This window comes from Saccopteryx leptura, chromosome 6, assembly GCF_036850995.1.
Source record: "Saccopteryx leptura isolate mSacLep1 chromosome 6, mSacLep1_pri_phased_curated, whole genome shotgun sequence".
NCBI lineage: Eukaryota > Metazoa > Chordata > Mammalia > Chiroptera > Emballonuridae > Saccopteryx > Saccopteryx leptura.
In genome coordinates this window covers 149,888,293-149,908,631 of record NC_089508.1, presented here as the reverse complement: position 1 = coordinate 149,908,631, position 20,339 = coordinate 149,888,293, and the positions used below count along the sequence as shown (strand labels likewise).

The window sequence follows — 20,339 nt, the reverse complement described above, 5'->3', positions numbered from 1 at the left end:
ATATAAGAATCCATAAAATGAATTTTATTTTAAAAAATGAGATCCCATAAAATTTCAAATACTTCTTTTTTTTTAAAGTGTCCTGGATTGCATGTTGGAGAAAAAAAGGACATAGATGGATTTCAACTGTTGTGCTTATAGCCTGGGTGTCTTTGTGCAGAACGATGAAGTAGAAACTGAATTAACTAGGTAATAAATACTCTCTTTGGGAAAAGCCCACTCTGAGCCTCCAAAGTAAGATGGTAGGTCCATATCATTCTTGACCAGCCAGCAGACAAAAAGCTAGCTAGAGGTGATACTGGAGTCCAAATGTTATTATGAGTTTTGTTTTGATTTATTTTTCAGAAACAGAAGCATAGCATCATTTAGAATTAAGTTATTATGCAGATAAAACCCTGGCCAGTTGGCTCAATGGTAGAGCATCAGCCCCCATGTGTGAATGTCCCGGGTTTAATTTCCGGTCAGGGCACATGGGAGGAAGTGACCATCTGCTTCTCCACACCCTCATTCTCCTCTTTCTCTCTCACTTTCTCTCTCTTCTCCTCCCGTAGTCATGGCTCGATTGATTTGAGCATATCAGCCCTGGGCGCTGAGGATAGCTCTGTGTAGCCTCTACCTCAGGCACTAAAAATAGCTCAATTGTGAGCATTGGCCCCAGATGGGGCTTACTGGGTGGATCACAACAGGGAGCATGTTGGAGTCTGTCTCTCTGTCTCCTATCCTCTCACTGGGAAAAGAAGGAAAAAAAAATTATTGTACAGATGAGAAAACTAGGCTTGTACAAGGATGTAACATCTCTTAATCTCATTGCTAAGAATATACAGACTTAAGTAAATTTGGAAGAATTGAGGCTATTTCTATAAAACAGGGAGAGAAACATAAAATGCAAAGTGTGAAAGTGTTATGCACACAAAGAATTTGGCATTTGTCCCTTCCTTTGAAGAGATGATATTCTTATCAGTGAAGGGAGATCACATTCTGTAGGTAGTCATTGAGCCCCTCCATTCCCTAGAGAATAACTTGTGTTGTGTGAGTGCCATAGACCAGGTGACAGAGGGCAAAGTGGACCACAATCCTGGGGGTAGGATGGAGAAGCCCTTCTAGGAGTGAAGGAACTAGCCATCAAGGATCTCAGCAGCAGATGTTCCAGAAACATGTGCCATGAGGTGAAAACAGGCGTGTGGGGGCGGGGGGCTAGCTGAGCATATGATTTGTTTTCTAAGCAAGTGGACAATGAAGCCAGATAAATCTATGAATAAGTATAAGTCATTTATAAATATACTATAATATGGATAGTATATACTACTTACTGAATATCTATTGTATGTCAGCCTAATCAATACTGTTACAAATGAGAAAGTAGAAACATAACAGCTGCCGAGTATTGTTTTAAGAATGTACACAAAGTCCTGGAGGGAAGAGCCATCTTCAATGTTTACAGAAAGACCCCCATCAGCTGGCCTTCCCTCCGCCTCACAAGTGCCCACATACAGCAAGACCAGAATTCAGCCCTGCTCTCTCCCAGCTTACCTGCTCCAAAAGCTGAGTGAGCACAGAATGTGAATGTTTGTTAAGATTATTTCTGAATTGCTTTGATTAAAGAAGTAGCTGGACATATTTTTGTTCCCCCAAAGTCTTCTTCTAATTCATGAATAAATGTGCTAGATATACGGAACACTACAGCATGAACCCCTTGTTCCACTGAGTTCTATTGATTGCTTCTCAAATGAGCCCTGAGCAGGGTTCAAGCCAGTGCCACAGGGATCAAACTGATGACCTCGGGACTGACAATTCCAAGCTCGAACTGGTGACCCCACATTGGAACTGACATCTTTGGGCTGGAATAAATGTCCTCACTGCCCCACTAGCCAGGGCCAGACTTTTAATTTTGTTTTTTTTTCCATCTTAGATTTTTATTTCCAGTAAAATCAATATCAATCCTTAATATCTGACATAAACAGAAAACTCTTTGGGTGTCCTTTTCCATTTTTTCCAGAGTAAAAGGGTCATGGGACAAAAAGTGAGAAAACCACTGTGGGATATCCCCAGCCTTGATGGTCCATGATTGCCCTGACCTCATGAGGCACCCCTGTGATAGATTACAGACCACCATATATAAGGCGCTGGCTGGGCTGAGGATTTTGTCTGTTTTAGCCCAGGAGGCTTTGTGGGGACCTGTGGATTTGGACTCGTTGGCTTGATTTTTGACTTTCGGATTTTGCACTTGGACTAATCACCTTGGTTTTTTGCTCTTAGACTTGGACTGGTTGGCTTGCTTTCCTTCTGAAGTCACTACGTCAGTGACTTTGGAGCCACCTCTGTCAGGAAGGAATGCCCTACTGGCAACTACATCTTCTTGCGCACCCACAGCAAGGGGGGCTTTGCCAAGGGGAGGCAGGCCTGGCACATTCTGATGGGCACAGATGTAGCTGTGAAAGTCATAGTTGGCAGGTCTTTCCTGAGGCTTTTAGTGAAGGTCATTGTCTTAAACGCTTAAATCACCCCAAGATCACAAAACTGACTAAGGTGGTTGCCACGCACAACAAGTTGTTCATCATCATGGAGTACATCAGCGGTGGAGACTTATTTGACTATCTGCAGGATATGGCCTAAGAGGGAACCACTGATGAAAAATGCCTTCAAGCTAGGCAGCCTGCTGGTGGGACCCCCGCTTCTCCCTCTTGCTGCCACCAGGGCTGGCAGCAGGAGGCTTGGAGGGTCTTCAGGTTGTTTTTAAGATGCCTTTGCTGTGGGCCATCCACAATGAAGTCACGTGTCAAAAGGACAAGAATCAAGCCACTGTGATGGTTAAAAATGTGGACGGCAGGGCCATGGTGTCATATGCTGGTGAGGTCAAGCAACACCCCCTGCATTTTAAACGCTGAACTTGAAGGTGCTGAACTCCAGGGAGAACCACCATGTGGTGTGGGAGGTGAGCCAGTGGCTGGATGCCCACAGCTGCGGGTGAGAGCAGTGCCAGAAATACGTGCCGTGTGTGCAAGGTACGAGAACTTGGTTCAGTGGAAGGTGGAGGAGTGCACCTGCTGTGGAGTTCTCTGCACAGGGTTCACATCAGGAGGGGATCTGGCATCACTGTGGCCTTCAGAAGCATCTTATCTAAAATTTCTGCTGTGCCTGGATGACAGCCTGGAGCCCCCTGTTCTCACTGTAGGTCCACCCTTTGACCCCATCTGAATGATACTTCAGACTGGACTGTTTTTCTAGGGCCCTTCTCCCCTCCCCTGCTCTCCTTCACTCCCATATTTGTGGAGGTTCTTATTATTTTATTCTCTCAAAATTTGTAATAAACTTGATGCTTCAGAAAGCAAAAAAATATGAACAGAATGTAAGGAAGCCAGAATTAGGTTCAGGCTTCTGACTGCCCTGCTCTGTGTTTAAATACAATTGAGCGGAAAGATTAGCAGGAGACTTAGATCCTACTGTAAGGTTGTCCCAATAATGGGAAATACAGAGAGTGTTTTATTGACAGGAATTGTGCAGACAACAAATTTCAGCCATCACTTTTCTGTAGTAGGCCTTGGTTTATTCCTGAAATAAATTTTGAACGGTGTGTAAATTAGGAGTCCTTGGGGAGATCCCAGTTCGTTAGAAATATGGCTATCTTTTCATTTGTTTCAGTGACTCTTGCTTTACTTTTAGATGGATGATGACAGAATGGACCCCGTGTTCACGAACTTGTGGAAAAGGGATGCAGAGCAGACAAGTGGCGTGTACCCAGCAGCTGAGGAATGGAACCCTGATCAGGGCCTGGGAGAGGGACTGTGCTGAGCCCAAGCCTGCCTCTGCCCAGCGCTGCGAGGGCCAGGACTGCATGACAGTGTGGGAGGCGGGGGTGTGGTCAGAGGTGCGGACACCCCGTTTCTTTCCCTTTTCCTTTCTCTTTTTTGACTCTTAGTTTCTTTAAGGTTGTGTCATATCATGTTCAGAATCTCTTTGCACGACATTTGGCATTTTTCAGTACCATCTGTTGATTTGCTGATGATAAAAGTACACTCATTATAAATAATTTCAAAAATAGAAAAAAAAACAAAGATATATTTATCCTTTTTTTGTAAATATTGTAACATGATCAAGATCATATTTTATATACATTTTAGAATCCTGCTTTTTCATGTATATACCATAAGTGTACTGTTAAGTAGGAGCATACCAAAATATACATTTGACTCATTAGATATCCCTGAACATTTAAAAGGAAAAGGAGAAGAAAGGAATTAACATTTAACAATCATGTCCTGTGATCAAGGATTTTGTTTAATTCATATCTAGTATGTTATTTATATTTAATTTAGTTTATATTTAATTCAAGAAATTTTACAGTTTTACTCTTTTATGATATAGCTCAGAGAAATTAAATAGTTTAATCAAGGTGGAAGAGCTGGGATTTGAACCCAGCACACAACTTACCTGCTAGATTGTAGTGCAGGTATATTCCATGCCAAACTGTTCTTTACTTTCTGTTATCATGATATATATCATTACACAGTAGCATACACCAGTTATTGTATTTCCTGGCTGTTCTGGGGCATATTAGGTGAGTATCTGGGAGCGAGCACACACACACACACACACACACACACACACACACATTTATATATTTATACACTTGTGCAGGACAAATGCATACACATGCCCAGAGCTAAATCATCCACGCACTTAATTTCAAAATTTTAGATAGGATATAAAAATGACAAACAGAAAATGCTAGGTTGCAGTGAGTAACCATCCATTTGAAAATGAGGATAAAGTAATAAGATTTGTGACTATTCTTCATGAACCCAATCCCCCAAAATGCACATGAGCAAAGAGTGTGTGTGACTTTCTATTGTCTTATTTCTTGAGCTATACCTTGCTGTTTAAGAGATTCTTCTTTATATGTAATGTGTACTTTTGAGAATTAATGCAATCTCCAATTTTACATCAAAATGAGTCAGTTCAATCTGGAGAGTCCAATCAGCTTAACCATAACGTTTTTGCAAACTTCTCAGGAGCAAATAGGTCAGAAATATTCTCTTATACAGATTTTTGGCATCATCTGGAAAAAGTGATATGTCTCAATGCAGTATGCCAGTTAAAAAACATTTTTCTTGTTTTGAATTAATTTAAGAATTGGCTTTATGGATCAGGGTAGTTTTCATTGCAAAAAAAGGGGGGGAGTCTACTTTAATGCTCAACATAGTCAAATACAAGCCATAGATTATTAGATGCCTACATATTCATTCAAAAGTTTAGTGCATTGAAAATATTATTAGTTCCATGCTCAAGTTTCAGCAACACAACTCTTATTACTAGTGCATTGTTGCTAAATGTTTATCTGCACTTATTTCTTGAGATGTTTTTGAGACCCGAATATAAATTGGATTTTTGCATTTTGCGATAGCTCTTATTTCCCCCACACTTTCCTGTCCCACTCAATACCACTTTGATCCTTGTGTCCAGATAGTCAGTGATACATACCCTTGAAAAGGTGGGAAGCGTTCTACATATCTGTAATAGAAAGTATGAACATACAATGAGATGCTAAATTGCACCAAAAGCTTGGTGGAATATGCACGTGTGCTTCGTATCAGCTACATCACCATTGTCAATCAAGCATCAGTTATTTATACTGTAAATTAAACTATTTGTGAACCAAAGTATATTTCAGTCCATACAATCATTTAGAATAATGATTTCTAGAGGCATATAATTATGTAAAGAAAGTCTCTTTTTAATTTTGCTAAGATGTTCTCTTTTAGCTTTAAGAACAGTTTGTAAAAAATGACATTCTATAAGAAATTCTTATTTTTCACAATATTTCTTTTTTTTTTCACAATATTTCTTAAAGCTAAAAACAGCATAACTTTTAGTAGAAATAAAGTAATGCATTTTCTTATATAAATCTTGGTAAAAATTTGATGTCAACGAAATGTAGTATCTACATTTTGATCATTGCATGCCATTTGTCTTTCCTACTGTAATCATGATCCTCTGTTCTGCAAACCCTTTCACATTCAGCCCTGTTTCCTGAGCTATACTTGGCCTCTGATACTGGTGGGTAGCCTGTTCTCCTTATTCTTTGTTCTTCACCTGGCTTTTCTGTGGGTTATAGGCTTATGAGAGAAGAGTAGCACCAGTACTTAACATAATTTCATCATTCGCCTATATCTCCTAATCACTGACTTGACCCAAACTCTCTGATGTTATCTTCCAGTGCTCGGTCAAGTGTGGCAAAGGTGTCCGCCACCGTACCGTGAGGTGTACGAATCCTAGAAAAAAATGCGTCCTCTCCACCAGACCCAGGGAGGCTGAGGACTGTGAGGATTACTCAAAATGCTACGTGTGGCGAATGGGTGACTGGTCTAAGGTGAGAATCTTTCTGTACATTCTCTGCATTAGGTTTCAGTAATATTTGCATTGCCCTGGGCACTGCAGCCACACAGTGTGAAGTTAAGGAGGGCTGGGGAATGGAGGTAAAGACCATGGGGTATGGACTATTGAATCTCTGCGTTCAAATCTTGCCTCTCTGTGCATAATCATGATCTCTATAAAACTGTTTTAAAGATTAAAATAAAATGTATAAAGCAATTAATACCTTTTTTGACACAAAGAAAGCTCTCCAAAATACTGTTATTGTTTTGTTAATACTTTTTGTGATATTGTTCATTGTCACAATATTTTTTTGCATAAAACTTACCTGATGAATTTTAACCTCCTACATGCAGCATATGGAAATATGGCTACCAAATCCCATTTTCATGACAAATACTGTTGATTAGAATATGCCTGTTATATGGCATCTGGTTAAATCTTAAGCAAAATCAGAATTAACTAGAGAAATCATGGACAATATTAATTTTGGATTTTCATGCTGAACCTGAAAAATATATTTTTTAAATTAACCACAATCACATGTATCAATTTTTAAAAATATACTTGGATTGAATTACTTTCCATTGATTTTCTTACATCACTATATATATATTTTTTTTTCCTGAAGCTGGAAACGGGGAGAGACAGTCAGACAGACTCCCACATGCGCCCGACCGGGATCCACCCGGCACGCCCACCAGGGGCGGACACTCTGCCCACCAGAGGGCGATGCTCTGCCCCTCTGGGGCGTCGCTCTGCCGCGACCAGAGCCACTCTAGCACCTGGGGCAGAGGCCAAGGAGCCATCCCCAGCGCCCAGGCCATCTTTGCTCCAATGGAGCCTTGGCTGCAGGAGGGGAAGAGAGAGACAGAGAGGAAGGAGGGGGGGTGGAGAAGCAAATGGGCACTTCTCCTATGCGCCCTGGCCGGGAATCGAACCCGGGTCCCCCGCATGCCAGGCCGACGCTCTACCGCTGAGCCAACCGGCCAGGGCCACATCAGTATATTTTTACACAGCTAGAACATATCCATTGTAGGGAACAAAGAGCCACAATAAATATTCATCTTTATTCCCATGCCTTTTTACCTTTTTTTGTTGGACTGTTTATTTGCTTATTTAAAAGATCCAATATGTTGCATTTTTTCTTTCTTTCTTTTTTATTTTATTTATTTTTCTTTAATTTTTTAATTTTTTTTATTTAGACAATTAATTTAACAGGGTGACATTGGTCAACCAGAGTACATAGATTTAGAGAAAACATTTCCACATCATTTGGACAGTCAATTATGCTGTATACCCATCACCCAAAGTCAAGTCATCCTCTGTTTTTCTTCTATGAATGAATATAAGTCTGCTCTTTTTCTTAAAGCCAGTTTCCTTCTTCATTTATAATTGAGATCTCAGCAGAACAGCTTAGAACAACATGCACAGACTAGAAGCAGGGTTCCACGGGAACTTTATTGATTTCACTCCTCCTTTTTTTAATCTTAAGATACCACTTTCATCTTAAAATGAAGACCATCCCAAAGTAATTACAGACAAAATGAATAATGCTGTGATGTTTGAATTTCAGTGATTAAAATATCAATGAACACAGGAAATATAGATCTCTTATTTTATCAGCTCTGACCCTAGACAAGAATAGGGACAAGAATGAAACAAGATGTGTGCAATTGTGAGGGGATTTCTGTGCTCTGCTGAGGTCATTTAATCTGTTAGTTTCACTCAAATTCCACTAAGAGTTTTAAACTATTATTAAACCTAAGTGGATTTAAAATTAAATCTTGCATTCTTTAATTCAGAATATTCAATGGATTATCTGTAAAGTCTCTAAAACCTTCCTCTCCCTTAGTAATATGAATGAATTACTAGAGAATCAGTGAAAAGAAAAATATACTCTCAGTTTCAGTGTAAACAGTAGGAAAATTGTGCTCAGATTCAGAGGGAAAAATATAGATCCAGGTACACTCAAAGAGAAAACCTTGTGTCATAAAGTCATTACCTCTGATTTCTAAGCAGATATAATGTACCCTTGGCTGAACAATGCTTATTGTTGGAAAGGTGGCAAAAACAGGATACAAACAGTGCAGTTGCTTTGCTCTGGCTGGAATTAACCTTTTCACACAGTTATTCGCCACATTGGGACTGTATCTGATGGAGATATGGTTTTAGGGTCTTTCCTGGGAGAGCCCAATTCAGCCCGTATGTTCCCTGGAAGTACAGATCTATATTGACTCATTTAAGCTGTCCTACGTATAGAACGCTGACTTCAAAAATAACAGTTTCTTGCCCTGGCTGGTTGACTCAGTGGTAGAGCATCGGCCTGGCGTGCGGAAGTCCCAGGTTCGATTCCCGGCCAGGGCACACAGAAGTGCCCATCTGCTTCTCCACCCATCCCCCTCTCCTTCATCTCTGTCTCTCTCTTCCCCTCCCGCAGCCAAGGCTCCATTGGGGCAAAGATGGCCCGGGCACTGGGGATGGCTCTGTGGCCTCTGCCTCAGGTGCTAGAATGGCTCTGGTCGCGATCGCGACAGAGCGACGCCCCGGATGGGCAGAGCATCGCCCCCTGGTGGGTGTGCCGGGTGAATCCTGGTCGGGTGTGTGCGGGAGTCTATCTCCCCGTTTCCAGCTTCAGAAAAGTACAAAAAAATTAAAAAAAAATAATAAGTTTCTTATGTTTAGTGAAATGCCATGTTTTCTGCCTGAATTTGGCCTTTCTGACTTTATTTGAACTTCTAAAACTTCCTGTTTTTATTACTGGAAGCTAGTAAGGGTGCCAATAAAAGGATATTGTTTTATCCACCCGTTAAACAGAATTCAGTGCTTTATAAAGCTTTTTAGAGTTAACTTTTCTGTGCAGTATTAACAAGCAATTTATGCATTTTTAGGTGAATTATAATGACAACAAAACACCTTGTAATAGCATATAATTATGGTTTCTTCTTAGAATCAATTCATAAAATACAGTATGAATTTAATTTAGTCCTTAAGTAGCCTAAGAAATTAGTATTTTTAACCACATATCAAATTATGACATGATTAATAGATTTTTGGAGAAGAGATTATGAGTCTTATTGTGATGATATAATTCAAAATAATGCTGAAAGCAATATAAATCCTTGTGGATGATTTAAATTATATAGATATTATGATATATTGTTTAGCAGTAGTATATGTAAAATTTATATATAAAAAGATCATTTTTAACTTTTTCTGCAAAAAGAAACCACAGTTATAATCAGTATAATCACTTAAATAGAAGAGAAAATAATTAGAAGAGGAATCCAAAAACAAAGGCAATTCTTCCTAATAAGGGAACTATATATATTACACTGAATACATGCTTTCTATCTATATAAATTGCATTTAAGCTAATAGGGATTCTGTTTATTCTGAGGTAATTCTCTGAATGAAGATTTTTTAAACTTTATTTAGTTACAAATCTCAAAATGGTGTTTTACAATAATTTTTTGCATTTTTTTTTCTAAAAACAATGCTGTGGTTGAAATGCAAAATAAAACATAATTCATTTTTGTACCTATGAAAGGCCTGCATCTATTTGGATTATTTCTAGTAAAAATAATTTTCTTACCACATATACCACAGATGTTGTTGTAATCTATCTAATGTATTATTTGTCCTAGGACTGTAAATAATAAGGGGCAATAAATGTGCCTTTTCTTGAGTAGTTAGCACTCTTAATTATTTAGAAGAAGCTTAAAAATAGAATTTTAAATAATCAAGTAAACTATGCCAGATCTCTCTTTAAGTGGGTGTATGACCAGTGGCCGCCACCATTGTGGCCATGCAGGTTCTCATTGGATTTGGGCAGATTGTAAAGAAATGGTGGAGCTGTAAAGCCAGTAGCCACGGCCACCATCACAGCCGCCTGGCCCATGCAGGTTCGCATTTGATTCAGACAGACAGTAATGAAACAACGGAGCCAAGAACTGGTGGGCCATTAGCTTTAATCCTAGCTTGCACCCAGCAGGCAAGAAATACACCCAATGGGAAAATACTTCCCTTTCCATTCAGGGCTCCCAAAGCCACTGACTTAACCAAGTTTCCTAGAATTAAAGATTTCTACCTCACCAGCCTTATTCACCTCTATTCCCTATCTTCTTCTCTCTGCACAAACTCTGCACAAAATGAATTCTCCTTCAGCACTACGCCATCTTGGCTGCTTCTCTTCTCCATGTGGCCTTTCTCTGCTCTCCTCCAGCATGGGCTCCTCTGCCGCATTTTATAGTATAGCAATCAAAACCTTTAATCCAATATACAAAGAAGTCTCTGAGACAAAGCCACTTATCTGAGGCATAAATGGGATTCCTTATAAGAGTGCACCACCCCCTATCATGCAACAGTCAAGGGTGTGGGGAAAAGCTTAGGCTTAAAACTAAGCCTTAGGCTATAAGGACCCTGCCTGCTTATAGCCTGTCCCCCACATCCAATGCAAACTATAAGAGAGCAAACATATATTTGCAAACTTATTTGACCCACAGAAGCCAAAAAATGGTGGACTATTCCTTTACTAAACTCTCACTCTGGCCGTTGAGCAAACACACAGGGAAAACACTTCCCTTTCATTCAGGGCTCCCAAAGCCCTCATGCATTCTCCAGTTCCACAACCAGGAGAATCTACTCCGGTTCCTTCTAGAATCAAAGGCCCCCACACGCCTCAGTAGGGCTTCCAAAGCCCCTTAGCTCTGGTTCCTTATCTGCATACCTTCTTTCTCTCTGCACAAACTGGCTTCTTCTTCAGCACTCTGTATTCTTTCTGCTCTCTGCAAAACTAGCTGGGCCCACAAAGACCCCTCCTCCAGCAAATATTAGCAAAACAATAGCCCCTCCCAAACAGGAATGCAATCCACAATTTAGAACCAATTGCCCTGCTCTGAGGACAAGCACACATGTGCAGCCTAGCACCATTTTTTAACAATCAAAGGGAGCAAACTGAAAAAATACAAATTTTACAAACTCATTTGCCCAACAGAAGGCTTTGCATAATCAAGCTTTATAACCTTAAAGTATTTTCATATTGCATAATTATTAAATGAAAAGAACTGAACAGGAAGTTGCAAATTCAAATAAACCCCAATTCCATGACAGATTTCTGCCATACTGAAAACCAGTCTAGAAGTACAAGCAGAAGATTTATTATCCGTCATACCTTCATTCAGATTGGCCAGCGGTCAATATAAGTGGCTTGGTTTGCACCTTTTCACATATTCAAAAAAAATTATTTTATCTTTTACTCTTTGTTATAGTGGATTTGTTGAAAGATCATATGAATTTGAAGCTCTGAATGAGGCTATATAATAGGCTGCTCTCAAATCTCACAGGGTCCTTGACCTGGAGATATGCCTTCTATTTTCTACACAGCAGCTTGTCACTCCTTAAAATTAACACTGATAGTATTAATTGTGACTTATCATAGTTGGTAGGAAATTATGGATAATCATTTCTTTTCACTAAAGGAAAACTCAGTGAATCACTGAAGGAAACTTAAGGAAATACTGTATTCAACGCAATCAAGAATACCTTAAATTAAATGACTAGGTAATGCCATATTTTTAAAGATGCATCTCTGTGGCCTAGTGTTTTTGCATTAAGTCAAAAGGAATGAAAAGAACCAGATCCAAAATATCCCAAAGAAGAGATTTCTTGTTGCCCCATGACCAGGCTAGGATCTTAGACCATGGATTCTGACAGGACTGCACAGACCTAATGCTGGCATAAACCCAAGTCCAATTAAAATCAACTTGCTGGAGGTCCCAGAGTACAACTGAGGGTACGCATAAATTGCTTGATTTAATACAAGTAAAATTAAGTTGATTGTTACAGGTTAATAGAGGGAAGTTCAATCAGTTATTAGAAGGATCTCTCGTTTTCAGATTTAAAGAAATTAGTAGCAACAGCAAATAACCAAATTAAATACCCTAGTTAAGAATATAGAAATAGAAAATGTTAAGTATTAGGCCTTGGCCCGTTGACTCAGAGGTTAGAGCATCGTCCCAGCATGCTGAGGTTGCAGGTTCAATCCCTGATCAGGGCACGTACAAGAAGCAACCAATCAGTGCATAACTAAGTGGAACATGCTGATGCTTCTCTCTTTCTCCCTCTTTTTTTCTCCCATTCTCTGTCTCTCTCCCTCTCTCTCAAATCAATGGAAAAAATATGTTAATATTATTATTAGCTGAAACTAGAGAATAAAAGAATGAATAAAATGAGAACTCGCATAATGGATAACCTATAGTATATTGTCAAGTAGATACATTAGTAAAATTGGTAGTTATCAAAGACCTGAATGTCATCATGTTATAGTTTATAAATTCTTGAGACTTGCATTCCTAAAATTATTTCTATAGAAAACTCCCTGGGCTGTGGTTTCCATGTATGAGAAATACTGTATTAAGCAATGTTAAGCAAATACTTTTTGCTATAGGACTTCTTCTGAGAACATTCTTTTGTACCTGGTAAATCTCAAAGGGAGAGTATAGTATTTCTCTTTCCTTTTTTTCTTTTACCAAAGATCAGACTAGTTTGGTAAATATTTTTTTCAAACTAGAGAAAATTTGTAGATTGAAACCAAACTGAAGTTATCTATAATCTAAAAATCAATTCTTGAGATGAATTATCATTTCTGTTCAGAATTACTTTTTTATTTTAATTTTTTAATTACAGAATTATTTTCTAATTATGTCTACAAGTCAATTGATATTTGGAAAAATAACTGCTTATCATTTTTATAAATTTAAATAATATCCTAAGGCAGGAAAATTTGAGTAGCTACACCAATAAACAAATATGAGTCTGTCACATTGAAATTCCATCATTGTTGGGTCAGCCAATGAATTATATAAATCAGAGATTGTGGACATGGTTTTAAACATTTGGACATTGAAGAAACTTATTCCAAGATATCTCAATAAGTGATTGTTTGTATGATAGGAGCATTTATTTGAAAGTTCACTTGGCTGTTCACACTAAAGAAATTAATGATAAATAGGATCTTTTTCCTCAAGAAAGACTTTCTATTATTTTGTGTAGATACATCCATTGAGCATTTACAGAACTTGCTATTTGCCATTTTGTCTGGAGAATATAGCTCTCCTAAACCATATGATCAATTCAACTATTGGCTATCATATTGCTTAGCCTTGGTCTCTTTGCTCTGCCAGAGAATGGGACACTTTTTGCATTGTTATCATTTTTGTTTTTTAAGATATCTTGAGATTCTTATTATTACCCTAGCTATATATAAAAAATTGAATTTTTATAATGTCCAAATTACTCAACATAGTCAAATGTATTTGTCTGTGATGGAAATACACTGCTCACAAAAATTGGGGGATATTTTATCGCTTCATATTCATTTTGAAATATCAAATATTAATTTTTGTGAGCAGTATAGAAGAAATATATTACTCTAAAAGAATGAGGCACATATAGTGTGTATATATCTTCTATCTAGAGAAAATTTATAATTTAGAGAGATTGCAATAGTATCTATCTTTCTATGTGAGTATATGAGTATGTATAGCAAATTCCTGTAATGCAAAATATCTCTAGTGATTTTTCAAGGTTTTGGGACTTTAAGAAGTAAGATAGCTTAGTGTATTGAGTAAGATAGCATTGGGTTTGAAATCTTGTGTTTAAATAAGTTCATGAATCCAAATGAAATAAGTCATGAAAAGTTTTTAGCATTTGTCAGATTACATAGTAACTAAATAAATGCTGACTTTGTATATTGTCTTGTCAGTAGAGATGGGGAGAAATAGTTGGCTTTGAGAAATTGTTATGAGGATAAAATGTGCAGTACTGATTATCTGTGGGGGAGGTGAGAAAGATGTTAAGAAGGACTCCAGGTTAGCTTTCTGGTCTGAACAACTTATGTGGATGCTGGCTCTGTGATATGAGATAGAAAACCCTAGAGAAGAATCAAGTTGGGAGAAAACTAAAAATTCTATTTTGGACTATGTTCATGTGCCCGTAACAGAATTAAATACTGCTATTGAATAGGTAGCTCAAAGGAGGGGAATGGTATGAAAATAAAAATTTTGGAGTCATCACCATTTAGATGCTGTTTAAATTTTTTAATGTGATAGTAGTCATGTAATTTGGATTTTCAAGAAAGAATAATTAACACTGGATTTTCCAGCAAAAAATTTTAAGATACCATGAAACAAACTAAAATGAGGGTACAGTGCATATTATTGATATCTTACTTTGTAGCTTTATAAAAACTCTAAGTTTTATTTTCTTCCCAATTGGGAAATTAAATGGATTCTCCTCTTCTTCTCTTTTTCTTTTTATTGAATTTATTGGGGTGGCACTGGTTAACAAAAAAACCCAGATTACAGGTGCACAATTCTACAACACATTATTTGTATACTGTATTGTGTGTTTACCACCCAAAGTCAAGTCTTTGTCCATCACCATATATCCTTCTATATACCTTCCTCCACCTCCCATTACCATTCCCAACCCTCAGCAATCACCACTCTTGTCCATGTCCATGAGCTTTTCCTTTTCTTTTTATTTTCCTTTTTTGCTCAATCCCTCCATCCCCCTCATTTAGGCTCCTCCAACCAATAGCTATCAGCCTGGTGTCTGTCTGTCTGTTTCTATTTTGATTGTTAGTTCATTTTGTTCATTCAATTCCAGATATGAGTGAAATCATATGGTACTTGTCTTTCTCTAACTTGTTTCTTTCACTTAGCACAATTATCTCCAAGTCCATCCATGCTGTCGCAAAGGGTAAGATTTCCTTCTTTGTTATGGCCAAGTAGTAAGTACCATAGCTTTTTTATCTACTCATCTACTGATGGGCACTTGGGCTGCTTCCAAATACTGGAATTTAAAATAACAGAAATGAACTGTATTTTAAATAACAGAAATGAACATAGAAGTACATATATTTTTTCAAATTAGTGTTTCAGATTTCTTTAGATATATTCCCAGAATTGGAATCACTGGGTCATAGGCAATTCCTTTTTAATTTTTTGAGGTAGCTTCATAAGGCTGTCTACAGTGGCTGCTCCAATCTTCATTCTCACCAACATTATGTATGAGGGTTTCCTTTTCTCCACACCCTCACCAGCACTTGTTTGTTGATTTATTGATTATAGTCATTCTGACAGGTGTGAGGTGATATCTCATTGAGGTTTCAGTTTGCATTTCTTTGATGATAAGTTGAACATCTGTATTGTGTGTTTTCATATTCTAGTGGCCATCCTTAGGTCCTCTCTGGAGAAGTGGTATTCAGGTCCTCTGCCCATTTTTAAATTGGATTATTCTTTGGGTATTGAGTTTTATAAATTTCTTATAAATTTTGGATATTAACCCCTTGTGAGATGCATTTCCTTTGCTGTGGAAAAGATTTTCAGTTTGCTATAGTTCTGTTTATTTCTTTGTTTTCTTTTGTTTACTTTGCCCAAGGAGATATATCAAAAAAAAAAAATATTGCTACAAGCAGTGTCTGTAATTTTACTGCCTATGTTTTATCTTAGAATTTTTATGGTTCCAAGTCTAATATCTAAGTCTTTAATCTATTTTGAATTTATTTTTGTATATGATTTAAGAAGGTGGTCTAGATTTATTTTTGCATCTATCTATTCAATTTTCACAACACCATTTATTGAATAGACTATGTTTACATCAAAAGATCAATAAGATAAATAGCATATTCTTTGAGAAGATAAACAAGATTGACAAACCTTTAACCAGACTCGTCAAGAAAAAAGAAGCCCAAATAAATAAAATCAGAATTGAAAGAAGAGAAGTAACAACTGAACCAAAAATATACAAATGATTTTAAGAAAATATTATGAATAACAATATGTGAACAAATAGATATTCTGGACAAAAATGGATAAATTCCAAGAAACATACAATTTTCTAAAACTGAATCAGGAAAAATCAGAGAATCTGAGTAGAAAAATTACAGCTAGTGAAAACAAAGCAGTAATCAAAAAATTCCCAACAAACACAAGTTCTGGATTGGATGGCTTCACAGGTGAATTTTACCAAACATTCAAAGAAAAACTAAACTTGTCCATCTCAAACTATTCCAAAAAATTCAAGAGGAGGGAAGACTCCCAAGCTCATTTTACAAGGCCAGCATCATCTTAATTCCAAAACCAGACAAAGACAATATAAAGAAAGAAAATTATAGGCCAATATCCTTGATGAACACAGATACAAAAATTCTCAATAAAATATTAGCAAACTAGATCCAGCAATACATTAAAATCATCATACACCATGGTCAAGTGGGATTTCTTGTGAGGATGCAAGGTTAATACAATATCTGCAAATCAATAAACATGATATACCATATAAACAAACTGAAGGATAAAAACACATGATATATCAATAGATGCAGAAAAAGCATTTGATGAAATCCGCACAGATCTTTGAGAAAAACTCTCAGCAAAGTGAGAATAAAGGAAACATACCTCAACATAATGAGGGCCATATATGGCAAACCCACAGGCAACATCATACTCAGTGGGCAAAAACTAAAAGTGTTTCCCGGAGTGACGTCACAGAAATGGCACCGTGAGCAGCGCGTCCGACAGATCTCCCCAAAATCTCAACAAATTTATCAACTAGAAACAGTAAAATTTATCCTCGGAGCATTCCGGAGTTCCACACACACTGAAAGCGAAAGGACTGTTATCACTTGAATCTGAGAGACGGGTCAGAACTGAGAGAGTGGAGGAAGCTAACTACCGCACGGACGTTCATTCAAGCCGAGGAGGGAGTACGCCTGTGGTGAGTCAACCCACACATGCAACTTCCCGCCCACTCGGGGAGCCGCAGCCTGGGCGCTGCGAGCAGCTGCCGGCGTGCTGTGAGAAACAGCGCGCGCGTGCGCGCCCCGTGCCGCATTCCGGTCGCAGAGCGAGCTCCCTTGCACCACCAGCGTCCCCAGCGGCCCGCGCACTGCGAGTGAGAGTCCCCAGCCACCGGAGTGCCTAGAGCACCCCATTCGCTTACATGCCCTGAACATCCCACTCGCCCACGCACCCAGAGCTCCCCACTTACCTGCACACCCAGAGTGCCCCATTCTCCCGCGTGCCCAGTGCACCCCAGCTACCAGCAGCAAGACGAGCGGGAGAGGCACCAAGGCTGTCTTCCCTATTCCGGAGATTCTCTCCGTGGACAGGGCACCTCACCCAGCCATTCAAGCTAACAACCAAGCATTGGGGGAGAGGTGCGCGGGCAGCCTGAAATACTTTCTGGAGCACAGCTGCGGATCCAATCAATGAAATTAGCTTAACCCACGAAATCTGCGCACCCACGGGGCTCTAATTGATAAGAACTCTCTCAGTTCAGCGATCCAAGACAAGAGGCGTGATATTTTTTAGTGCCTCTCGCTAAAGGGGCGGGGCAACTTCTGATTGACAGAGCCTCCATATTCAGGGATATATGCTAACAAGAGGGACTAGGCAGATATTAAGATCTCTACAGGCCTAGCATGCGGAGGATCTGGGTTCGATTCCTGGCCAGGGCACACAGGAGAAGCGCCCATTTGCTTCTCCACCCCTCTGCCACGCTTTCCTCTCTGTCTCTCTCTTCCCCTCCTGCAGCCAAGGCTCCATTGGAGCAAAGATGGCCTGGGCACTGGGGATGGCTCTGTGGCCTCTGCCTCAGGTGCTAGAGTGGCTCTGGTCGCAACATGGCGATGCCCAGGATGGGCAGAGCATCGCCCCCTGGTGGGCAGAGCGTCGCCCTGTGCTGGGCGTGCCGGGTGGATCCCGGTCGGGCGCATGCGGGAGTCTGTCTGACTGTCTCTCCCTGTTTCCAGCTTCAGAAAAATGAAAAAAAAAAAAAAAAAAAGATCTATACAGCAAGCAACAACTAGTGCCTCTTCTTCCCAGCCAAAACAGGCTACAAAGTGTGGAACGCCTGGGTTGAGTGGTCCAACTGAATGCTAGGCGCTGAACAGTCACCTTGACAACAATTATCTCCCAGCCCCACCTGATTACGCTGGAGGCTCTGACTGCCAGAGCCTTACCCAGAGCCTTGTGCTGAGTGGGGATAGAGTGGGGATTTCCCAGCTCTTTGAGCCTCTTACTCCCCAGGCAGAAGCAGTGGCAGCCTCATAGCTGAATCACCAAACTGCTAATTCAGGAAGGGGAGACTAGGAGAGAGACTCCAGGAAAGCAAACTCTCTCATTGTTGGACCCTGCAAATGCCAACAAGCCCTGACTACCAGCGAGACTAAAGACAATTATATGACATTGCCATAGAATCCCATCAACTGCAAATCCCTACCTAAGCGTGACACAGGGGCAGAGCCTGGGGTACAGAGTCACCAACCAGGAAGAGGGAGAGAAAAGAAAAAGGAAGACGTTAACCTCTCAAAATCAAGAAAAATCCACAGACTTTATGACTCGTTCCACTAATTTTTCGTTGTTGTTGTTTGTTTCTTCTATCTTATTGCCTTAATTATTATTATTTCTATTTCCTCCACCTTGGTCCTTTTATTCTCTGCCCATCTTATGCTTCCCTTTTCTTGAACTACACTACCCATGAGTGTTACATTTTATTTCTTTTCTTCATCCTTACTCTCCTTTAGGGTTACACTCCAAAACCCTTAACTCTCACTCTCTCCCCTTTTGGTTTTTTTTTCTTTTCCTTTTTTTCTTCCTTCATTTTTCTCTTTTTCTTATTTTTTCCTTTCTATTTGTTTCTTCTTTTCTCCTTTTACTTTTCCTCCCATTCAATCCCCAATCATGAACAAATTATTTAATTTGGGACTCAAGTTTTTTGTGGTTTTTTTTTCCTTTCTTTCTTTTGCTTTTGTTTTTGGTTTTCTTTTGTTTGTTTTTGTGGCATTTTGGGTACCTTTTACGTTTCTTTTTAACTCACTAGCATTCCTCCCAACCCAAGGTCTCCATTGTATTTAGTCTTCGCTCCACTTAATACAACAGATTTTTACTTATTATTTTTACTTTTTTCTCTTCTTTAATTATTATCTTTTTTCTCCTTTTTTCTGTTTTCCTCTTATCCCTCTCATTATATCTCTTAGTTGACCATCACTTACAAGCAAATCATTTTCTGCTTATCTAAGATTTTCTCCTTTTTTTTTTTTTGCAGTTAGTAGGTCCCTACTCCCTTTTTTGCCCCTTGAACTCTTCACCCCAAATCAGGCCCTCCTTTATAGGCAGTTTTTGTTCCATTTAGCATAATATAATTCACAGGTCATCACGAGATTTCCCTGAGGAGGGGAGAGGAGGGGAAGAGAAGAAAGAAAAAAAGGGGGAAATAATAAATTATTACTGTTTTTTTTTGTGGGGTGTTTTCCTTTTTTTTTAATTTTTTTTTAATTTTTTATTCTTTATTAATTCTAATTAGTGCTATCAACAAGACCACCCTCAGATGCCAATAAGAAAAAGAAAATTGAATATTATGGATACAAAAGATAGAGAGGTAACACAAATAGATGTGGAAAAATCTATGGAGAAAAGATTTAACATATTGGAAACCTTGGAGCTAAATGACAGAGAATTTAAAATAGAAATCTTAAAAATACTCAGAGATATACAAGAAAACACAGAAAGGCAATTTAGGGAGATCAGAAAACAACTCAATGATCACAAAGAATATATTACCAAGGAAATTGAAACTATAAAAACAAATCAAACAGAAATGAAAAACTCAATTTATGAGCTGAAAAACGAGGTAACAAGCTTAGCTAATAGAACAGCCCAGATAGAAGATAGGATTAGTGAAATAGAAGACAAGCAACTTCAGGCACAACAGAGAGAAGAAGAAAGAGACTCAAAAATAATAAAAAATGAGAAAGCCCTACAGGAATTGTCTGACTCCATCAGAAAGAATAACATAAGAATAATAGGTATATCAGAAGGAGAAGAGAAAGAAAATGGAATGGAGAATATACTCAAACAAATAATAGACAAGAACTTCCCAAGCCTGTGGAAAGAACTAAAGCC

At 38.7% G+C, this 20,339-nt stretch overlaps 1 protein-coding gene across 1 annotated transcript in view; it reads left to right on the top strand.

Annotated features, from left to right (window-relative positions):
- The window catches only part of ADAMTS19 (ADAM metallopeptidase with thrombospondin type 1 motif 19), a 446,085-nt gene that overhangs the window by 400,961 nt on the left and 24,785 nt on the right, over positions 1–20,339 (top strand). The window contains exons 20-21 of the mRNA XM_066341625.1: positions 3,661–3,865; positions 6,215–6,367. Coding sequence (XP_066197722.1) covers positions 3,661–3,865; positions 6,215–6,367 — 358 coding nt within the window. The remainder of the gene's footprint in view (positions 1–3,660; positions 3,866–6,214; positions 6,368–20,339) is intronic.